Source organism: Sceloporus occidentalis, unplaced genomic scaffold (assembly GCF_023333645.1).
Source record: "Sceloporus occidentalis isolate IW3139 unplaced genomic scaffold, rSceOcc1.0.p SCAF_6, whole genome shotgun sequence".
NCBI classification, from domain to species: domain Eukaryota; kingdom Metazoa; phylum Chordata; class Lepidosauria; order Squamata; family Phrynosomatidae; genus Sceloporus; species Sceloporus occidentalis.
The window spans coordinates 81,797,105-81,813,828 of record NW_028316986.1 but is presented as its reverse complement, the minus strand read 5'-3'; the positions used below and the strand labels follow the sequence as shown (position 1 = coordinate 81,813,828).

At 40.6% G+C, this 16,724-nt stretch overlaps 1 protein-coding gene across 3 annotated transcripts in view; it reads left to right on the top strand.

Moving 5' to 3' along the window:
- The window catches only part of PLEKHG1 (pleckstrin homology and RhoGEF domain containing G1), a 166,930-nt gene that overhangs the window by 88,870 nt on the left and 61,336 nt on the right, over positions 1-16,724 (top strand). For all 3 annotated transcript variants that reach the window (XM_089530196.1, XM_089530197.1, XM_089530198.1), the window contains exon 3: positions 6,632-7,170. In XM_089530196.1, coding sequence (XP_089386322.1) covers positions 6,632-7,170 — 539 coding nt within the window. The remainder of the gene's footprint in view (positions 1-6,631; positions 7,171-16,724) is intronic.

Here is a 16,724-nt window from a genome sequence, read left to right as displayed (position 1 = left end):
AGGAACTATGGGATAGGATTTGGAGGGAAGCATCCTTTCTCCCAAGACAGCCAGGGAAAATCCCTTCAGAGAGCCCAGAGATCAATGAAGGAGGCTGCTGGCAAAAAGCGAAGCTCTTTCCAGAGGAACTATGGGATAGGATTTGGAGGGAAGCATCCTTTCTCCCAAGACAGCCAGGGAAAATCCCTTCAGAGAGCCCAGAGATCAATGAAGGAGGCTGCTGGCAAAAAGCGAAGCTCTTTCCAGAGGAACTATGGGATAGGATTTGGAGGGAAGCATCCTTTCTCCCAAGACAGCCAGGGAAAATCCCTTCAGAGAGCCCAGAGATCAATGAAGGAGGCTGCTGGCAAAAAGCGAAGCTCTTTCCAGAGGAACTATGGGATAGGATTTGGAGGGAAGCATCCTTTCTCCCAAGACAGCCAGGGAAAATCCCTTCAGAGAGCCCAGAGATCAATGAAGGAGGCTGCTGGCAAAAAGCGAAGCTCTTTCCAGAGGAACTATGGGATAGGATTTGGAGGGAAGCATCCTTTCTCCCAAGACAGCCAGGGAAAATCCCTTCAGAGAGCCCAGAGATCAATGAAGGAGGCTGCTGGCAAAAAGCGAAGCTCTTTCCAGAGGAACTATGGGATAGGATTTGGAGGGAAGCATCCTTTCTCCCAAGACAGCCAGGGAGAATCCCTTCAGAGAGCCCAGAGATCAATGAAGGAGGCTGCTGGCAAAAAGCGAAGCTCTTTCCAGAGGAACTATGGGATAGGATTTGGAGGGAAGCATCCTTTCTCCCAAGACAGCCAGGGAAAATCCCTTCAGAGAGCCCAGAGATCAATGAAGGAGGCTGCTGGCAAAAAGCGAAGCTCTTTCCAGAGGAACTATGGGATAGGATTTGGAGGGAAGCATCCTTTCTCCCAAGACAGCCAGGGAAAATCCCTTCAGAGAGCCCAGAGATCAATGAAGGAGGCTGCTGGCAAAAAGCGAAGCTCTTTCCAGAGGAACTATGGGATAGGATTTGGAGGGAAGCATCCTTTCTCCCAAGACAGCCAGGGAAAATCCCTTCAGAGAGCCCAGAGATCAATGAAGGAGGCTGCTGGCAAAAAGCGAAGCTCTTTCCAGAGGAACTATGGGATAGGATTTGGAGGGAAGCATCCTTTCTCCCAAGACAGCCAGGGAAAATCCCTTCAGAGAGCCCAGAGATCAATGAAGGAGGCTGCTGGCAAAAAGCGAAGCTCTTTCCAGAGGAACTATGGGATAGGATTTGGAGGGAAGCATCCTTTCTCCCAAGACAGCCAGGGAAAATCCCTTCAGAGAGCCCAGAGATCAATGAAGGAGGCTGCTGGCAAAAAGCGAAGCTCTTTCCAGAGGAACTATGGGATAGGATTTGGAGGGAAGCATCCTTTCTCCCAAGACAGCCAGGGAAAATCCCTTCAGAGAGCCCAGAGATAATGAAGGAGGCTGCTGGAAAAGCAGGGAGGGAGCACTCTTCCCAAAGATTCTCTTTCCAGGGTTGGAGGAGAAGGCAGATTCCATTTGAGAAATGGAGGGAGAAAGGCTCTATCCCCCCCCCCCCATTGATCAGAGCCTGGGTGAGATCAGATGCCTCCTCGCGAGGAGCCTTCCCTTCCCTGTCTGGGCGAGATCAGTGCCCAAGCGGGCAGGGAATGTCTCCTCGCGAGGAGCCATCCCTTCCCTGCCTCTCCTCCGTTAGAAATGGGCTCTCCCCACACAGAGGGGAGGTTGCAATCCACCGGGGGAAGCCTTGAGCAGCCGGGACTTCAGGTGTTTAAAGAGCTGAAGAGATTAAGCGCCTGTAAACCATTAAAATAAAAAATAAAAATAATCCTTATCTCTTATTGAAAGACCACAGCGGACAAAGGGGTGAGGGAAGCAAAAATGGCGACAGCCAGACGGATGGGGACAGAAAGGGCAACTCCCCCAAGGCCAGCCCCATCGCACTCGGCTCCTCCCATCCATCTAACGCTTTCAAAGGCTGTCGTTCCTATTTAAATGCTCCGGTTCCTAAATCGAATCAATGGAAAAATGTAGGTCAGACCGTAGTGTTTTTTTAACACGTGTTAAATGAGGAAAACTCGAATCAAAATTTTATTCCGCTCTACAATTCGATTTGTAGTGGAGACGATTGCGGGTTGCTCTAGAACCGTTCTAGGTTTAAATCGGATCCTAATAGGAACGCCACTCCTTGGATTCGATTCAGAACGCGGGGTTTCACCTAGTGAGAACAACCTCTTAGAGTATAAACAGGCAGTTATGTAGTATTGCAGGGAGAAAGCCAGACAGGGTGGGGAACTTAACTACATTTGTGGAAAGATATGAACAAGAAAGGATCATGTTGCTGAAACACATTTCCTTGTGGGTGTTGATAAACATGCAATTAGCTTTATTTCTGGTGCTTAGCTTGCAGAAATTAAACCAGTCTACCCTTGCCAGTTGTTGTTAACTGACACTGAGTGGATCTCGACTCATGGGGATCCTATGGATGAGACATCTCCAAGATCCTCTGTCCTCCACTGTTCTGCTTAATTCCTGCAAAACCATACCCGTGACCTACATAATAGAGTCCATCCATCTAGGATGTGATCTTCCTCTCTTTTCTACTTTCCTCCACATTTCATAGCATTATTGTTTTTTCCAATGATTCATGCCTTCTCATGATGTTTTCCAAGTACGACAGCCTCAGTTTTATCATCTTGGTTTCCAGGGAGATCTCTGGCTTGATCTGCTGTAGGACTCATTTGTTTGGCTTTTTGGCTGTCCATGGCATCCTCAACACTCTTCTCCAGCACCACATCTCAAATGAATTTATTTTCTTTTTATCCATATTCTTAACTGTTCAGCTCTCACATCCATATATGGTAATAGGGAATATGTTGGCTTGTATGAGTTTAACTTTTGTGCTCAGTTGTATATCTTTGCATTTTAGAATCTTTTCTGGTTCTTTCATAGTTGCTCTCCTAATTCTTAACCCTCTTCTGATTTCCTGGCTGCAGTCTCTGTTCCTATCAATGTTTGTTCCCAGGGAATTCTTTTACAATTTTTATTTCCTCATTGCCTAGGTTAAATTTGTGTAGACTCTCCGTGATCATTATTTTTGTTTTCTTTATGTTCAACAGATGGCCTGCCTTTGCACCTTCTTCCTTGATCTTCCTTAGTAGATGTTCCAGGTCTGTGAGGTTTTCTGCTAGTACTATGGTGTCATCTGCATATCTTAGATTGTTGATATGCCTTCCTCCTATTCTCACTCCTCCTTCTTTTGTGTCCAAGCCAGTTGTAGATCTCAGAAAATGAGTGGAGTTGGCACACATCCCCACCAGAGGATGATGTAATGGTACAATGAGGTCTGATAGTTGATATAGATCTGCCATCAAAAAAGGCAGAATTTCCAGTCTCAAATCTTCCCCACCTTGGTATAATTTTGTTCCATTCATCTTTCTTAAGTCCTTTCCTCAAGCAATGACACTCAGTGGTTCAGGAAATTATGCCAAAATGTGGGGAATTCACAGGTAAGTCTAAATAAATGAACCACAACACAAGCTGCCATTTTCTGCATTTCTTCTTTTGCACCATCATGTGTAATTATAATTATTAATGATTTCTACAGAAGCATATGTGATAGGATCATAGACCTCTAATGAACTGTCTTGTTCTTGCAGACATACATTTATTTGTATTTTAGCTCCCCCTAAAGGTTAATGGTGGATAACTATTACTCCAAAACATGTTTTATAAACAAGGATTGTCCTGAGGTTCTGAGAATGCTATGTTTATTCAGCAGGAGCAGGTTTTGATGTCCAGCTGAGCACGGTCTGCTATGGAATGTGATGGTCACTTTCCACTTTTATCTTGCCAGGCCATGTTAGGCCTGCTCATAGGCCTCTCAACTTGTATAAAGGAAAGAAAAACAGTTCCCTAATGGAGAACCATAGATTAGTAGTCTGCAGAAAGTCCCAGGTTCGTTCCCTAAAGGAACATGTAATGGTAAAGGTTTCTGTCTAGTGTACTGCCAATTAGAGTAGGCAATGATGGCATGCATGGACAAATTAAACCTAAAAGAACTAGTGTGGTGTAGTGGTTTGAGGACTGGACTACAACTCTGGAGACCATGATTCAGTTTTGCGCTTGGCCATGGAAATCCACTCACTGTGTGACCTTGGCTGAATCGCACACATTCAGAAGCAAAACAGAACTCCTCAGAGTAGTGGCTCCGTACTGCCCCTTTTAGTGCCAGATCGGGGCTGCAGCAATCTTATGCCACGGGCCTGCTCCAGCATTTTGCTGGCCCTAAAAGAAACGGCAAAATGCCTCTCATTTTAGAGCCTCAAAAAGGTGCTATTGCTGTTGCTGCAGCACCTTTCTAGCACTTCTTTTGGCACATGTCACCTGAACTCCCACCAAAGGAGTGCTATGACACCACCTGCCAGTTGGTCGGCATAGAGTCAGGGTGTGCATCATCCAAATGCCATGCCCCTATGCCGCCTCCATGCTGGCGCTTCATGCCAGTCTGTTTAGCCCCATAGTTCCAGAAAACCCCCTGATAGGGTTGTCTTGGGGTTGCCATACCATAAGTCAAAAATGACTTGAAGGCACAGAGCAACAACAAAAATTAGCTTTCTGTGTTCCAGTGGACTTCCTTAGCTAATTTTGAGAAATATACTTCAGCAGTAGTTTTTTCCTCTGTATTTTTAAAAAAACTACCAGGAGAATTAACTCTGAATCCAGTCCAGAACAAAGAAACTTATCCATAAATAAAAGGCAGAATGGCATCTACAGAAATTTGTATACAACTTTGATTGGCATTCTTACCTTTTGAATCATCTTGCATGTGTATAGTCTTCAGGTCTTCCTTTGCTTGCATGTATGCTGCACAGTAGAGAAAATAGGAGGTGCGAGCCCACATAGTCACTAGATCTGGCTTCCTATTAGGGATGTAACAGACCACCCTTTTGCCCAGGAGCATATCTATTTTGATAACTGATATATACCTGTATTGAAATCCTGTGACTTGAATACAGGATGTTCATAGTCCTAAACTATTTCCCTAAATCTAATGGTTAGTTCCAACTAGAAAATAACCACTCAGTCACTGAGATGTTGGTAAGTCAATTTCTCTGTAAGTTCCCATTCATTCAATGGGTCTACTTGCATTAGAACGCTCCTTTTTGTACTGAGCTCCTATTTAAGAGAAAGCCTTACAGCTTATTGCGGTCAATTTTCATTCTTTATAGAGGAAATAAAACAGTTGTAAAATGAGCAGAGTACATTCCAGAATGTACTATCTTAAATTCATAAGGATCCTTGCCTTTTTTGTTTGTTTGTTTGTTTTGTTTTTGGTTAAGTTTATATTACTAAAATGCACAGTGTTGAGAAAGCAAACATGACTCACCAGGTTATCTGTAAGTGAGACAACATAACAGTGAAACAGGAAGAAAAGCTACAGAGTGACAGAGTGAAACAGGAAGTCTTTTTGCTCTAGCTAAGGCAGCTTAATCAGGTGTCCTTTGTCATAGATTTTAAACTATAGGTCTTGTGATAAATTAGCGGAAGGGTTTTCCAGTTATCTTATTTATCCAGTTTCCAGGCCAGGCTAAACATACAGAACATTTAGTTTGATTTTCGGGGGGCTTAGTGCCAATAAATCACATAGATATTTCTTATCAGAAAAGTCAAGGAATAACTTTTTCTTTTGCTGTTTCACTGACAAAATTCTTTCAAAACACATTTTTGTAATAGTTTTTTCAGTGATGTGCAGCTACACTTAACTTTGGATTTTTTTTAAAAAAATGGAAGCATTCAAACAGTATGTATGTTTCTTATTTATTCTGAAACATTTTTAACAAATAGATTATTAATTAACTTTGAATTATTAAGTGCTCTTTCCCACCCTTTTAAATTAAAATGGGGGGGGGGGATTTCTAACGTCGGCTTAAATAGCTCCAGAAGTTAATTTATATGTATAAAATAGACATATTGTCCTGCATACTTGTAGGCCAGGAAATCAAACCTTGAACTAACAAGAAGTATGTTTGCTCCATGTGTGATGGGAAGGAAATGAAATGTAAAACTGATAGTTTCCCAGAATGTGTATAGCAGGAAAGTGCACATTGGAAAATCCTAAATGTAGCTGAAGCTAGCTCATGAAAGGAGCTAGCCCACAACCATTTTTACAAGCACAGCTCTAAACTTATACAGTAAAAGCTTCCTTTACCTGAAAGGCATATTTAGTACAGCTAATCAGTCAAATTGCTATTTACAAGACTAGAGGCAGGATCTGAACAGATGCTCAAGGGAAGCTTGTTTATTATTGTAAGTTGGGGATCTGAATTTCTCTGCCTGTATTTTAAAAAACTGTTTGCAAAGAATGTATCAAAAGAAGGAGATAGAAAACAGACAGATAGAAGAGATTTTTAAAAATGTTTTCCATGCTTTTGATAATTAAATGTGTGGCATTGCAGTTACATGCTTCTTTTCTCCACAGCCGCAGAAATATGTTAATTAGACTGTCTATAGAATAATTACTGGGTGTGTTTTATAGTTCTGTTCTATTTTTGGAATTCTGTTGGCCTAGTCACAGATAACACATGGTAACAAATATAAACAATGTTTCCTTTTTCTCTCTTTAAAGATGGCTACCATTTGCCTCTTGAGGTGTTGCCTCCTGTGATGGTGGGCACAACCTCCAAGACAACTGGGGAAAACCTACATGAAGACAGGCACTTCCACTACTGTGGGATCAAGACCATGGAACTGTTGGACAGTGACCGTCCTGTTAGCTTCAGCTCTACTTCATCCTCAGCATCCTCCCGGGATAGCCATTGTTCCTTTGGTAGCAGAACAACATTAGTTTCAAACAGTCATCTGGGCTTATTCAACCAGGATAAGGAAGCAGGGGCCATAAAACTAGAACTGAGTCCAGCCCTGCGACTTTCCAGCAAAGAACTTGGAAAAAATAGGCCTATCAAAGAACAACAGGCCTCTGGTGGAAGTCTTGGGAGAAGGCCAAGTATTTCACGCAAAGCTGAATTAAAGGAAAGTAGCAAAAATTGTGTCATGTCTTTGATTACGGAGCCTACTAGTCCAAAACTTCTGTATGTGGACAGAGTGGTCCAAGAAATTCTGGAGACTGAGCAGACATATGTTCAGGATTTAAAAAGTATTGTGAAGGTAAGTGGATTCTCTCTCTCTCTCTCTTCCTTTCTCGTGTATTTTCTGTAATCATATATAAAACAGGAGAAAAGTAAAATTGGAGAGAGTACCAGCAGCCGGTGGCTTTACTTCAAGTCTTGCACTACATTTGGTATGCTGTAGTGAGCTTACATTGTAGAGATGAATAAATGCTCTGTCAGTTAAAATTCTTGTCTGTAGAGGCATCTTTCAAGTCAGATGATTCAAATTTCTGGCAATGCTAAATAGATGATGAATTTTCACTGGGACTATCTTTGCAAGTTTTTATTTTTCCTATGATAATTGCTTTTCATCTGCTCCTGTTTCACGTAATCTCCATGAAATCTTATGAATTCCCAGGAATCACTATTGTTTCCCTAAAGCTCTAAACGCATGGGATCTTAACAGCCTGAATAGCAATTCACAGCCACTCTTGTCTTTTTTAAAAATTAAATATCAAGAGTGTGATGGGCAGCTAGTTATTGGAATTACTGTGCAGATACAGAGAAGAGGTATAATTCACACCTGCAATGACAGCAAAATCATCAATGCCCATGCTGTAGTTAGCATTAGGTATGAAAAGAAACTTTCCTTGTAAGTGTCAATGGGAAGTCTCCCCCCCCCCCCTGCCCCCAACACTGAATGTGGCAGCGTGCATACTATGTTGTCAGCGGCCATCATCTTTTCTGTGTATTTGTTGCTTTTTAAAAGAATGACATGATTGATAATCTCACTATTAGTGTTATATGTTGATGAGTAATGGAGCTGTGCAGAAGTTGTCCTTCGTTACTATCATTCCTAGTGAAGAAGCCTGGATGTGTTCCCACGTCTTCTCATTTGTGAACTGGTGAAAGGTACTCCTTGAACTTTGTACCTAGATGAATCTTGTTCCAGCAGCACTAGCTGGCATAACTAGTTATGATGAACTGTGGGAGTTATAATCCAACATCGTCTGGAGCGCTGCATGATTCTCAACCCTGTCCTAGACTTTCTGGTACAGCAGGGATAGTGAGGAATCATTAATCTAAGAAAGTTCCATCGGTATAATTAACATAAAGGATTGTAGGACCCATACTCTAAAACATATAGAGGGACAAAGATCCCCCACCCCCTCAGTACCCAGTGAACCCAAGAGTTGCAAGGGGCAGGCCTGTTCTGTGTTGCTGCAAAGAGTAGGACTCAGTGCCATGGTTTTAAGTTATAGGAAGTAGATTTCAGTTGAACATTAGAAGGAATGTCTTCTCTGTGGAGTGGTTCAGCAATGGAACCAATTGCCTAGAGAGGTGGTGGGATCTCCTTCTCTGTGTGTCTTCCAAAAGAAGCTGGGCAGCTACCTGTTTGGAGGTCCTGCATTGAGTAGGGGATTGAACTCAATGGCCTATGAGGTCCCTTTCCAACTTTGTGATTCTAGGAGGAGGTTGAACATGTGAGTGACCTAAGGAGACATAATTCTGCAAATGGTTGGAGTCGTTGTGCCTCTAGTTAAAAAGCTTGCTGGATATTTTTTACTGAGCTTATCACATCCCATTCCCTATGCATGACCAAACAAATGAATGTAGACATGGGGCCTGTGTTTGTTTTGTTTTATTTTTTTGGTAGAAATTGGGATTTTTGAATATATAGCTGGTTCTGTCAAATAACTGTTCACTTGTTCTTGTTCCAGTGTAATAAATAAAGTTTATTCCAAGTTTATTCATGTTCCAAGTAATAAATAAACATATTTATTTATTACTTTGTTTGTTACAATTCCTTGGTCTCCTGTCCAATTTAGACACAAATCACAGGGACAAAACACATACTCTGGAAATCTTATAATACATTGCTCTGGGCAATTCTCTGTGTTAAGTACATCACTAATCCGGAAAAGAAAATACTAGTCTCATGATGACATAGAAAAGCAGACAGCAGGGCAAAAAAGATTATCAAAATTTGATTATACAAATCTTTTAAAAACATTAATCCCTCAAACAAGTATTTTCCTGCACCAAGTGCATTAGGTTCGTTAACTGCTGGTTTATAGTAAAATCATCTGTACAGAAGCATTTTAGAGGTTCTTTTACAAACAAGATTGAAATAAAGAGCTAAATAAGCATTTCTTGTCATACACAGCATATTTGGAGCAGAGCATACAAATTGGAACAGAGTTTATTAATTTCACTACAGCTATTCATGCATTTTTAGTTGCTCATATTCTGACTAACAAAACAGGTTCTCACCAATGAGTTTAAAATGACTACAGTACAATTATATTTTAACAAAAAGGTCAAGTCTCAATTGAAAGGAAGAGGACAAGCTTTTGAATTAGAACTTTGGTAGCCATTTTTGCATGATCAGTGTGATCAAACATTTGTAATGACTCAGATACTATTGTGTGTGTGTGTTGATATATACTGCCTTTCTCCTGAGAAGGGACCCAAGGTAGCTTATAGTTGTTTCACTAGGCATATAGCAAAGCCTCTAAATCAGTGGTTCCCAACCTGTGGGTCGGGACTCCTTTGGGGGTCAAATGACCATTTCGTGGGGGTTTGCCTAAGACCATTGGAAAACACCTATTTAATTACAGTTGTGAAGTAGCAATGAAAATAATTTCATGGGTTTGGGTCACCACAACATGAGAAATTGTATTAAAGGGTCACGGCATTAGGAAGGTTGGGAACCACTGCTCTAAATAGTCTTACATTTTAAAAAATTAAATTAATTTAATAAAATGAAATGAGCATTAAAATTAATTGAGCCTTGAAAGCAGTAAAATGCAAAGAAAAAAAAATTGTTAATACAGTTCATTTATTTCTTTAGAGTATCTATGCCCTGTTTTTCAGCCAGAAAGTTTCTCAGAATTCTAAGTAGTGAGATGATTTCACTTGGAAAGGAGAAAATGGTGTGGCGAGTAGAGAATTAATAATGAGAGAACATGCTCCTAGCTTCTAATGATACAATAGAAACTGATTAGTGAAACCTTATGGAATCAAGCATTAATTATTAATTCTTGAAATCTAATCATGGTATTTTCTAAGTTTTAGCATGGGTATGGGCAGAAGATAGCTATGTGGGAGATTTGCAGCAGAACATCAATTGATTCTGTTTCATAATTGTCTGACAATAGCAGCAACTCAGTTAATGAAGTAGATGGGTTCCTGGCCATTACTTTTTAACAGAAAGTTTGGTTCCAGAGGTATAATAATATCAAAAGAATAGGAGGTAACTTCCAGCACTATAAAAAATAAGAGCAGTTCAACATGTTTCAGCAAACTTTTCATTCAAAAATAGTATGCACGTGTGAAATTTAAAAACAAACAGGCTAAGTAAAGTTTTCAGAAATAAACAAAAACATTTTGATCTTTTTATAGGCCACTTGAAAGCTTCTTCCAAAATGCATCCAGAGATAATAGTTTCTTCCATGTGGCCAAGCTTACATATTTATGCTTTATCAATAGGCAAGGAGTTACTAGTATGGCAGCCCAATCTATTTTCTTCCTTTCTCTTTCTTTTGTTCTCATGCATGCACAGATTGTAGAGGCAGCTGCTGTCTGTACCTTTGCTTGTTGTAGGCAGGTACACACATATAGAGTAGCATCAGTGAAGGAGTATCACATTCTTTCCTTGCCCAAGCTTTATTGTACTGTTGACTGCAGACATGCTGCTGAAACCCAGCAACTGAAAATTGGTGTTTCTCCAATTCTTCTTCAGTATGCTCCCAGTGCCAGTGTTTAAAAACTTCCAGCTAGACAGAGGACAAAAAAGAAAAATACTTTGTTAATGCTTGTATAAAGACTCTGCTGCTCCATTAGGCTGCTGAAAAAAGACCACTTGCTAGGGAAATGAGGAATATAGTATTGTGAAGGAACTTGTGAACATTGTGTTAGTGCCGATAAATAATTCCTCAGATGATTGTATGATCAGAGATACCCTATTCCTTAATTCCTTAGCATAGGTCTATCTGGCTAAGTCATTAAGGCCCAGTACACACTGCCAGTTTGTGGCAGCCTGGGGCCAATTCTAGGGTTCCTCATGCTTCAGAAACCTAGCACGTAAGGGTGGTTCCATTGTTACATAGCACTGTCTACGTGGTGCGTGTGTCGATGACTTTGCACCCACGCTGCGTCCAAACAGCGTGGCGCATGCCTGATGTCACCGCGCCGCCCCAAGGCGCTTACGGCAGCATCGCTGGAAGGAGCTCCATTTTGGTGCTCCTTTTTGTGGTGGATCGTTGTTGTGGCCGTGCGGTTGCCATGGCAACGATCTGGAGAAGAAAGGGGCGGCCTCTGGCCGCCCCTTTCTTCTCCTCTATACTGGCCCTAAGTTTGACTTGGTTCTGTCTGTTGGACCTCCGAGATCTAATAAAACAACAGAGATCCCACATACTAAAAGTCTGCCTAACCTTAGTTGTAAGTATCTCTGCTTGAATCACTAGGCTTCCATATTTGATTAAAAGGAAATACATATTGTTATGTCTGTAAAAGCTTATCGGCATTCTGGATTTGGCAATATTAGGAAAACGGAGCTGAATTTAAATGAAAAACAAATAAGAGCTTACAGATTTACTGGGAGGCTCATTTGTAGGTGCATTAGCCAACAGAGAATCACCATTTCCCTCATTGGATTGGACTTATTACTCCTAGAGGTCTGCATATCACTTTCATGGGCTTCAGGGAGTCAGTGGCTGAGGTGATCAGGACCTTGACAAGTAAAGCGTAGAGTTTACTTAGATATTATAGGAGAAGGGGGGAAATAAAAATGGAAACCTGGTACTGCTGTGTCAGTCTGTTTTAACGACTTCCTGCCTACACACCCCATGTTTAGATAGAGGGAATGTTGCTGATTACTGTTAGTTTGTCTATTATTCTGCTTTTATCACAACCTAAAGAGTGTGGGATGGCATGGGACTGAATCTACTTTGAGGAGAGAGGAGGCTGGATGTCCATCTACTCTTCTTTAAAGGGTCACCTTGTTCCCAGGTGAACCCACACCATAGCTGAAACCCCTGTGGATTCTGCAGGGTTACTCTGTGTTGCCCCTGGCACAGAAGTTATGGGGTTGGGAAATATTGAAGAAGAGATGGATTGTTTGATTCTGGGATCTGTTGCACCATATCATGCCAAGCCTATATAGCTGTAATTAACAACAACGTGGCTGTGTTTTGTCCATATTATTGTGTTTGTTTTATCTCCACACACCCCAGTAAAGCTTTCTTGGACTATCTACTCCCCCCAAAAGAGCAAAATATCTCCTGTTCCACCCTTTCTTTTGTTATATACTATGTAGTATTTGGGATGAATAATTGTTTGAACAGTATACTTTTCTCATGAGTGGTATTTTCAAAGCTTGATGTTAACTGGTTAATTAAATCTTATAGTGATTAATTCTGTAGATTTTTCTACCTGATTTTCCCTAGCTATTCAGATTCCACAATTAATGCATTTGAAAATATACTTTAGTGAATTAAACTTAAAATTCACCTTCTGTCACATTCAGGAATACTAGTAATACTCTCCTGCTGCCTCAGGAGAAGACTTATTCTGTTACCAAGTTTGGTTTTATATAAATTTTGGGTGCCAAGTGATAAAAAATCATGACCCCTGACTGACCCCATCGCAAGCTGCCATTATCCCAAAGGCAAGCTGACCACATAGCCAGCAAGCTTGCTAGGCTTGGTCACAAGAAAAAAGGTAGAATTTAAACCTTAAGCAAGCAGTTTTGGGAGGTGCCCTACAAGTTTCGCAGGCTGCCCAAAGATGAGAGGACAATAGAAGCAGCCTCTCTCCTAATGAGTGAGTGATTGTATTAACAGCTCTGCCATCTAGATATTTGTCTTCCCCTGAAAAGTGCCAGACCTCTTCTTTGTGTATCCATTGTGTGAGTTTCAGCTTAGACAAAAGATAGCCATCAAGACCTTTGTTCACCAGGTAGCCATATCCTGAGGATACGTTCAGGGATATAAAAAGACCCTGATTCCAGCCTTCATTGGGCTTGTTGAGCTTTGAGTTCCAAACCTGATACCTTGCTTGTCGAACAGCCTGCTCCAAGCTTGCTGTCCTTGAGCTCCGCTGAAATCACTCGAGCTAAGCAAAAAGCTCACTGTCTCTTGGGCCTCTTGTTAGCTTTGCCCGCTGGAACTCAGCTCCTAGCCACCGCGATCGCCGCTTGCTTTCCCCATTCCCGTGGCCGTGTCTCACCATTCACCATCCCTCACATCCGTCACTTTGGAGAAGACTCCTAAGGTAATTATCCCAACGGTGCCTCTATCCTTTCTCCTTTACTCCTGAACTCTCCCCTTCCCTTGCTTTAGTATTGAATGTATGTGTGCGTGTGTGATCTTTTGTTGTGTAGCTTTAATAAATGTTTATATTTTTATTGCAACTCATTTGCATTGGAGTCTCTGTTTCTTGGGATTGGACTAGATGACCTCTGGTATACACATAGGAACATGATCCCGCTGCATGTGTTGTTAGGACACGCCTCTCGTAAATTCCCCTAATTTGATCCTTCCTAACAATTCAAACTTGAAGAATGAACCACAGGGCTCTGTTGTTAAGCAGGCTAATTTGTGTGCTTTTTTGGTGGAAGATAGCACAAAAGGGAAGGGGAAGACAAAGAACTTTCTAGAGCCCAAGAAAGAGCAGAAGGGTTGGGTTTGTGGAGCCCAAGAATATTTGAGTTTGGGGACATGAAAAGCATTGAATGGAATACGGATAGACAGGGGAAGTGAGTTGAGGTTGGGTTTTTTTTTTTTTTTTTTTTTTGCTTAGCCCAAAACCAGCATCCTCATAGAATATGTTGGAATGGCAAGCCTTTGAGTCTGAAAGCTAGGTGCCTCCCATTCTCAATCCATGGCTCTATATGGAAGGAACTCATTAAAACAAGAAGAAGCCACAGCTTGAATTTGGGATCACTAGTTCCTCTGTGTAAAACCAGTGCTGTAGCACTCATCTTAGACCAAACTCCTTGACTGGGAATAGAGAAGTAAAAAGAATGGAGTGATTTAGTTGTACAGAAAAATATTCTGCATACACTCACAGACTCTCAAAAATTTCAGCTTAAGAATTCTCCACTCTTGATTCACTGACATATTTTTGAAGATCTAGTTTATAGCTGTACTTGTGTTGTTTGAGTGTTCTCTAACTCAGTGGTCCCCAAACTGTGTTCTTTAAGAGATTTTGGGCTTTTGCTTCCAGAATCCCAAACTATTGACCAACATGGCTGAGGCTTCTGGGAGCTGAAGTCCAAAATCTCTTAAAGGGCACTGTTTGGGGACCACTGCCTAACTGAAATAAATTACTCTATCGAATGTTAACAAAAATGTGTTTGAAGAATGAATGAAGTATACATGTTGGTAGGGGATGAAAGAAAACAGAGGTGCAGATGAGTGAAAATCTGCATTGAAGAGGTTGGGAGATAAGATCCCATGCTTTAGAACAACCTTTCTTAAACTTACAGTTCTCAGACATATCAATCTCCCACCATTTTCCAGTGGCAATGGCTTTGTAGTCCATATTGGGAGAAATTCTAGGAAGGTGATATTAAAAGGAGAAAAAGAGTCCTTTTGGAGAAGCGAATAAAATAATGTGATCATCACCATCATTCTCTGTAAATAACATGGTCTGTCTGAACCTGACATATTAAACAATGAATTAACTAACAATAATGTAACCAATTAACCAGTTTGAATGATTAATATTTATAGTAGTTAATTAATTTTCCAATTTCTAACATTTCATACTATCAAATTAATTTTCAAATTTAAAGTTCCAAGCTCTCGATGTTCTGTCCCACTAAGTGGTTAGTCTCTAGAGCAGGCAAAATGTAGGGCAGTTGAAACTGTCCTGTGGCTATTGACTTGACAGCTGTCAGAAACAGCCAAAATATTAAAGAGGTTTCACTTTGGCCTCCTGGAAAGGCAATCATCAACAATCCAGACTCCAGTATAATCAGCCAGCAGCTAATTATAAATAATATAGCATTCTCCATGGTGTAATTAAAGTATTTTCAAATCACCTGGAAAAATAAGAGTTACTTTTGTGGCCAGTCTCTTGGCTCACGTTTTCTGTTTGAATGAAGACACACACACATACACACCTTGCTAAAAATACTAGGTATATGTTGAATGATGATGTGTTTTAAAAGCCACAAATCATTACAGCATATACAGGGGAGGGATTTCAGTTTTTCAGTGGCATATGGCTTCAAAAATACTTGTTGACAAAGTTGTAAGAAAAACTAAGAAAGAGAAACAAAAGCAGCTAAAGCAGCAACTGAGAAGAAAATCTCAAGACATGGGCAGGCTGACATAGGGCAAAGAAACCCAAAGTTTAGCTATTTCACTTCTGCTTGCTGCTAATCACAATGACTCATTCTTAAACAACATATTGAAAAGCATCAAAATCTGATTTCTAAACTTCAGCTAAGAATGACCCCTTAGAGTTAATATTGATGGCAGTGTAAATATTGACCACATTTTCATGGCTGTTTATATATTTTTTTCAAAATATTTATAAACTACCTATAGATAGTTGTCCTTGCAATCTTTCATAATTTTGTGAATGATAAAAATACAATTATATTAAAATAAGAACATAAATAATTTGCACAAACAATTATGAAACAGCAGGATATACTAGCCTCAAAACTGACCATTTTAAACCAGTTAAGCTTATAAAATGAATTCAATTCCAATTAAAGCCAGCAGAATCACCATTTAAAGTAATCAAAAATTAGTTATTAATGCCTGTTTGATTCCCATAGGCACACAACTGGGAGATACTATTGCAGAAAAAGCCTTCTCTTTTGAGACTGTTAATTGCTCACCTAACTGAAAGGTATATGAGAAAAGCATACAGAATGGAGGTGAAAGCATGCTAAAATTGGGCCAAGTTAACCTTCAGGTAACCTTGTCAAAATTGTTTAGAGATTTATAGGTCAGTCAAGGAGCTTAAAATGGGCTCATAAACACATTGGCAGTCAGTATGATTCATAACATTGGTGACACATGCTGAAACTGCATTCTACCTTAACCTACATGCTTTGGTGTCCTCATTCTGCTCAATTGCTTGGAGTTTATGATCCATCTTTAAAGACAGATTTACACCACATTAATCCATTCTGGATGTCACTAGTGCATTAGTAACTGTGGGGCTCAACAGACCACCCCTTTCCTCGTGAGATCGGGGTTACGGCAACTACATGTCCCAATCTGGCCTTTCCGCGGTGCAAAAAGAAGCCACAAAAAGCAGCTCCTTGTTGCACCATGGAAAGGGCACCCTAGCCTTCACTGCAGCGGATTTTCACTGCTTTTTTTCACCACTTCTTTAGTGCTGCACCTCACCAGATTTCCCTTGTTATTCCAATTATCCCTTGGTTGATAGAAGAGGTACAGAACCATGGCTAAGCCTGATCTATATCATGTCTTTCTTTCTGACAGACACCAAGAGACTAAAGTCACCTCTTAGGGTCTTAATTCTGGTGTTTGGAGAACATTTGAGATTGTAGTAGATCAAAACTGATCTTGAAAACTAGGTAAGATACAAAAGTACAGACTGGGACATAATTCATCTCTAATA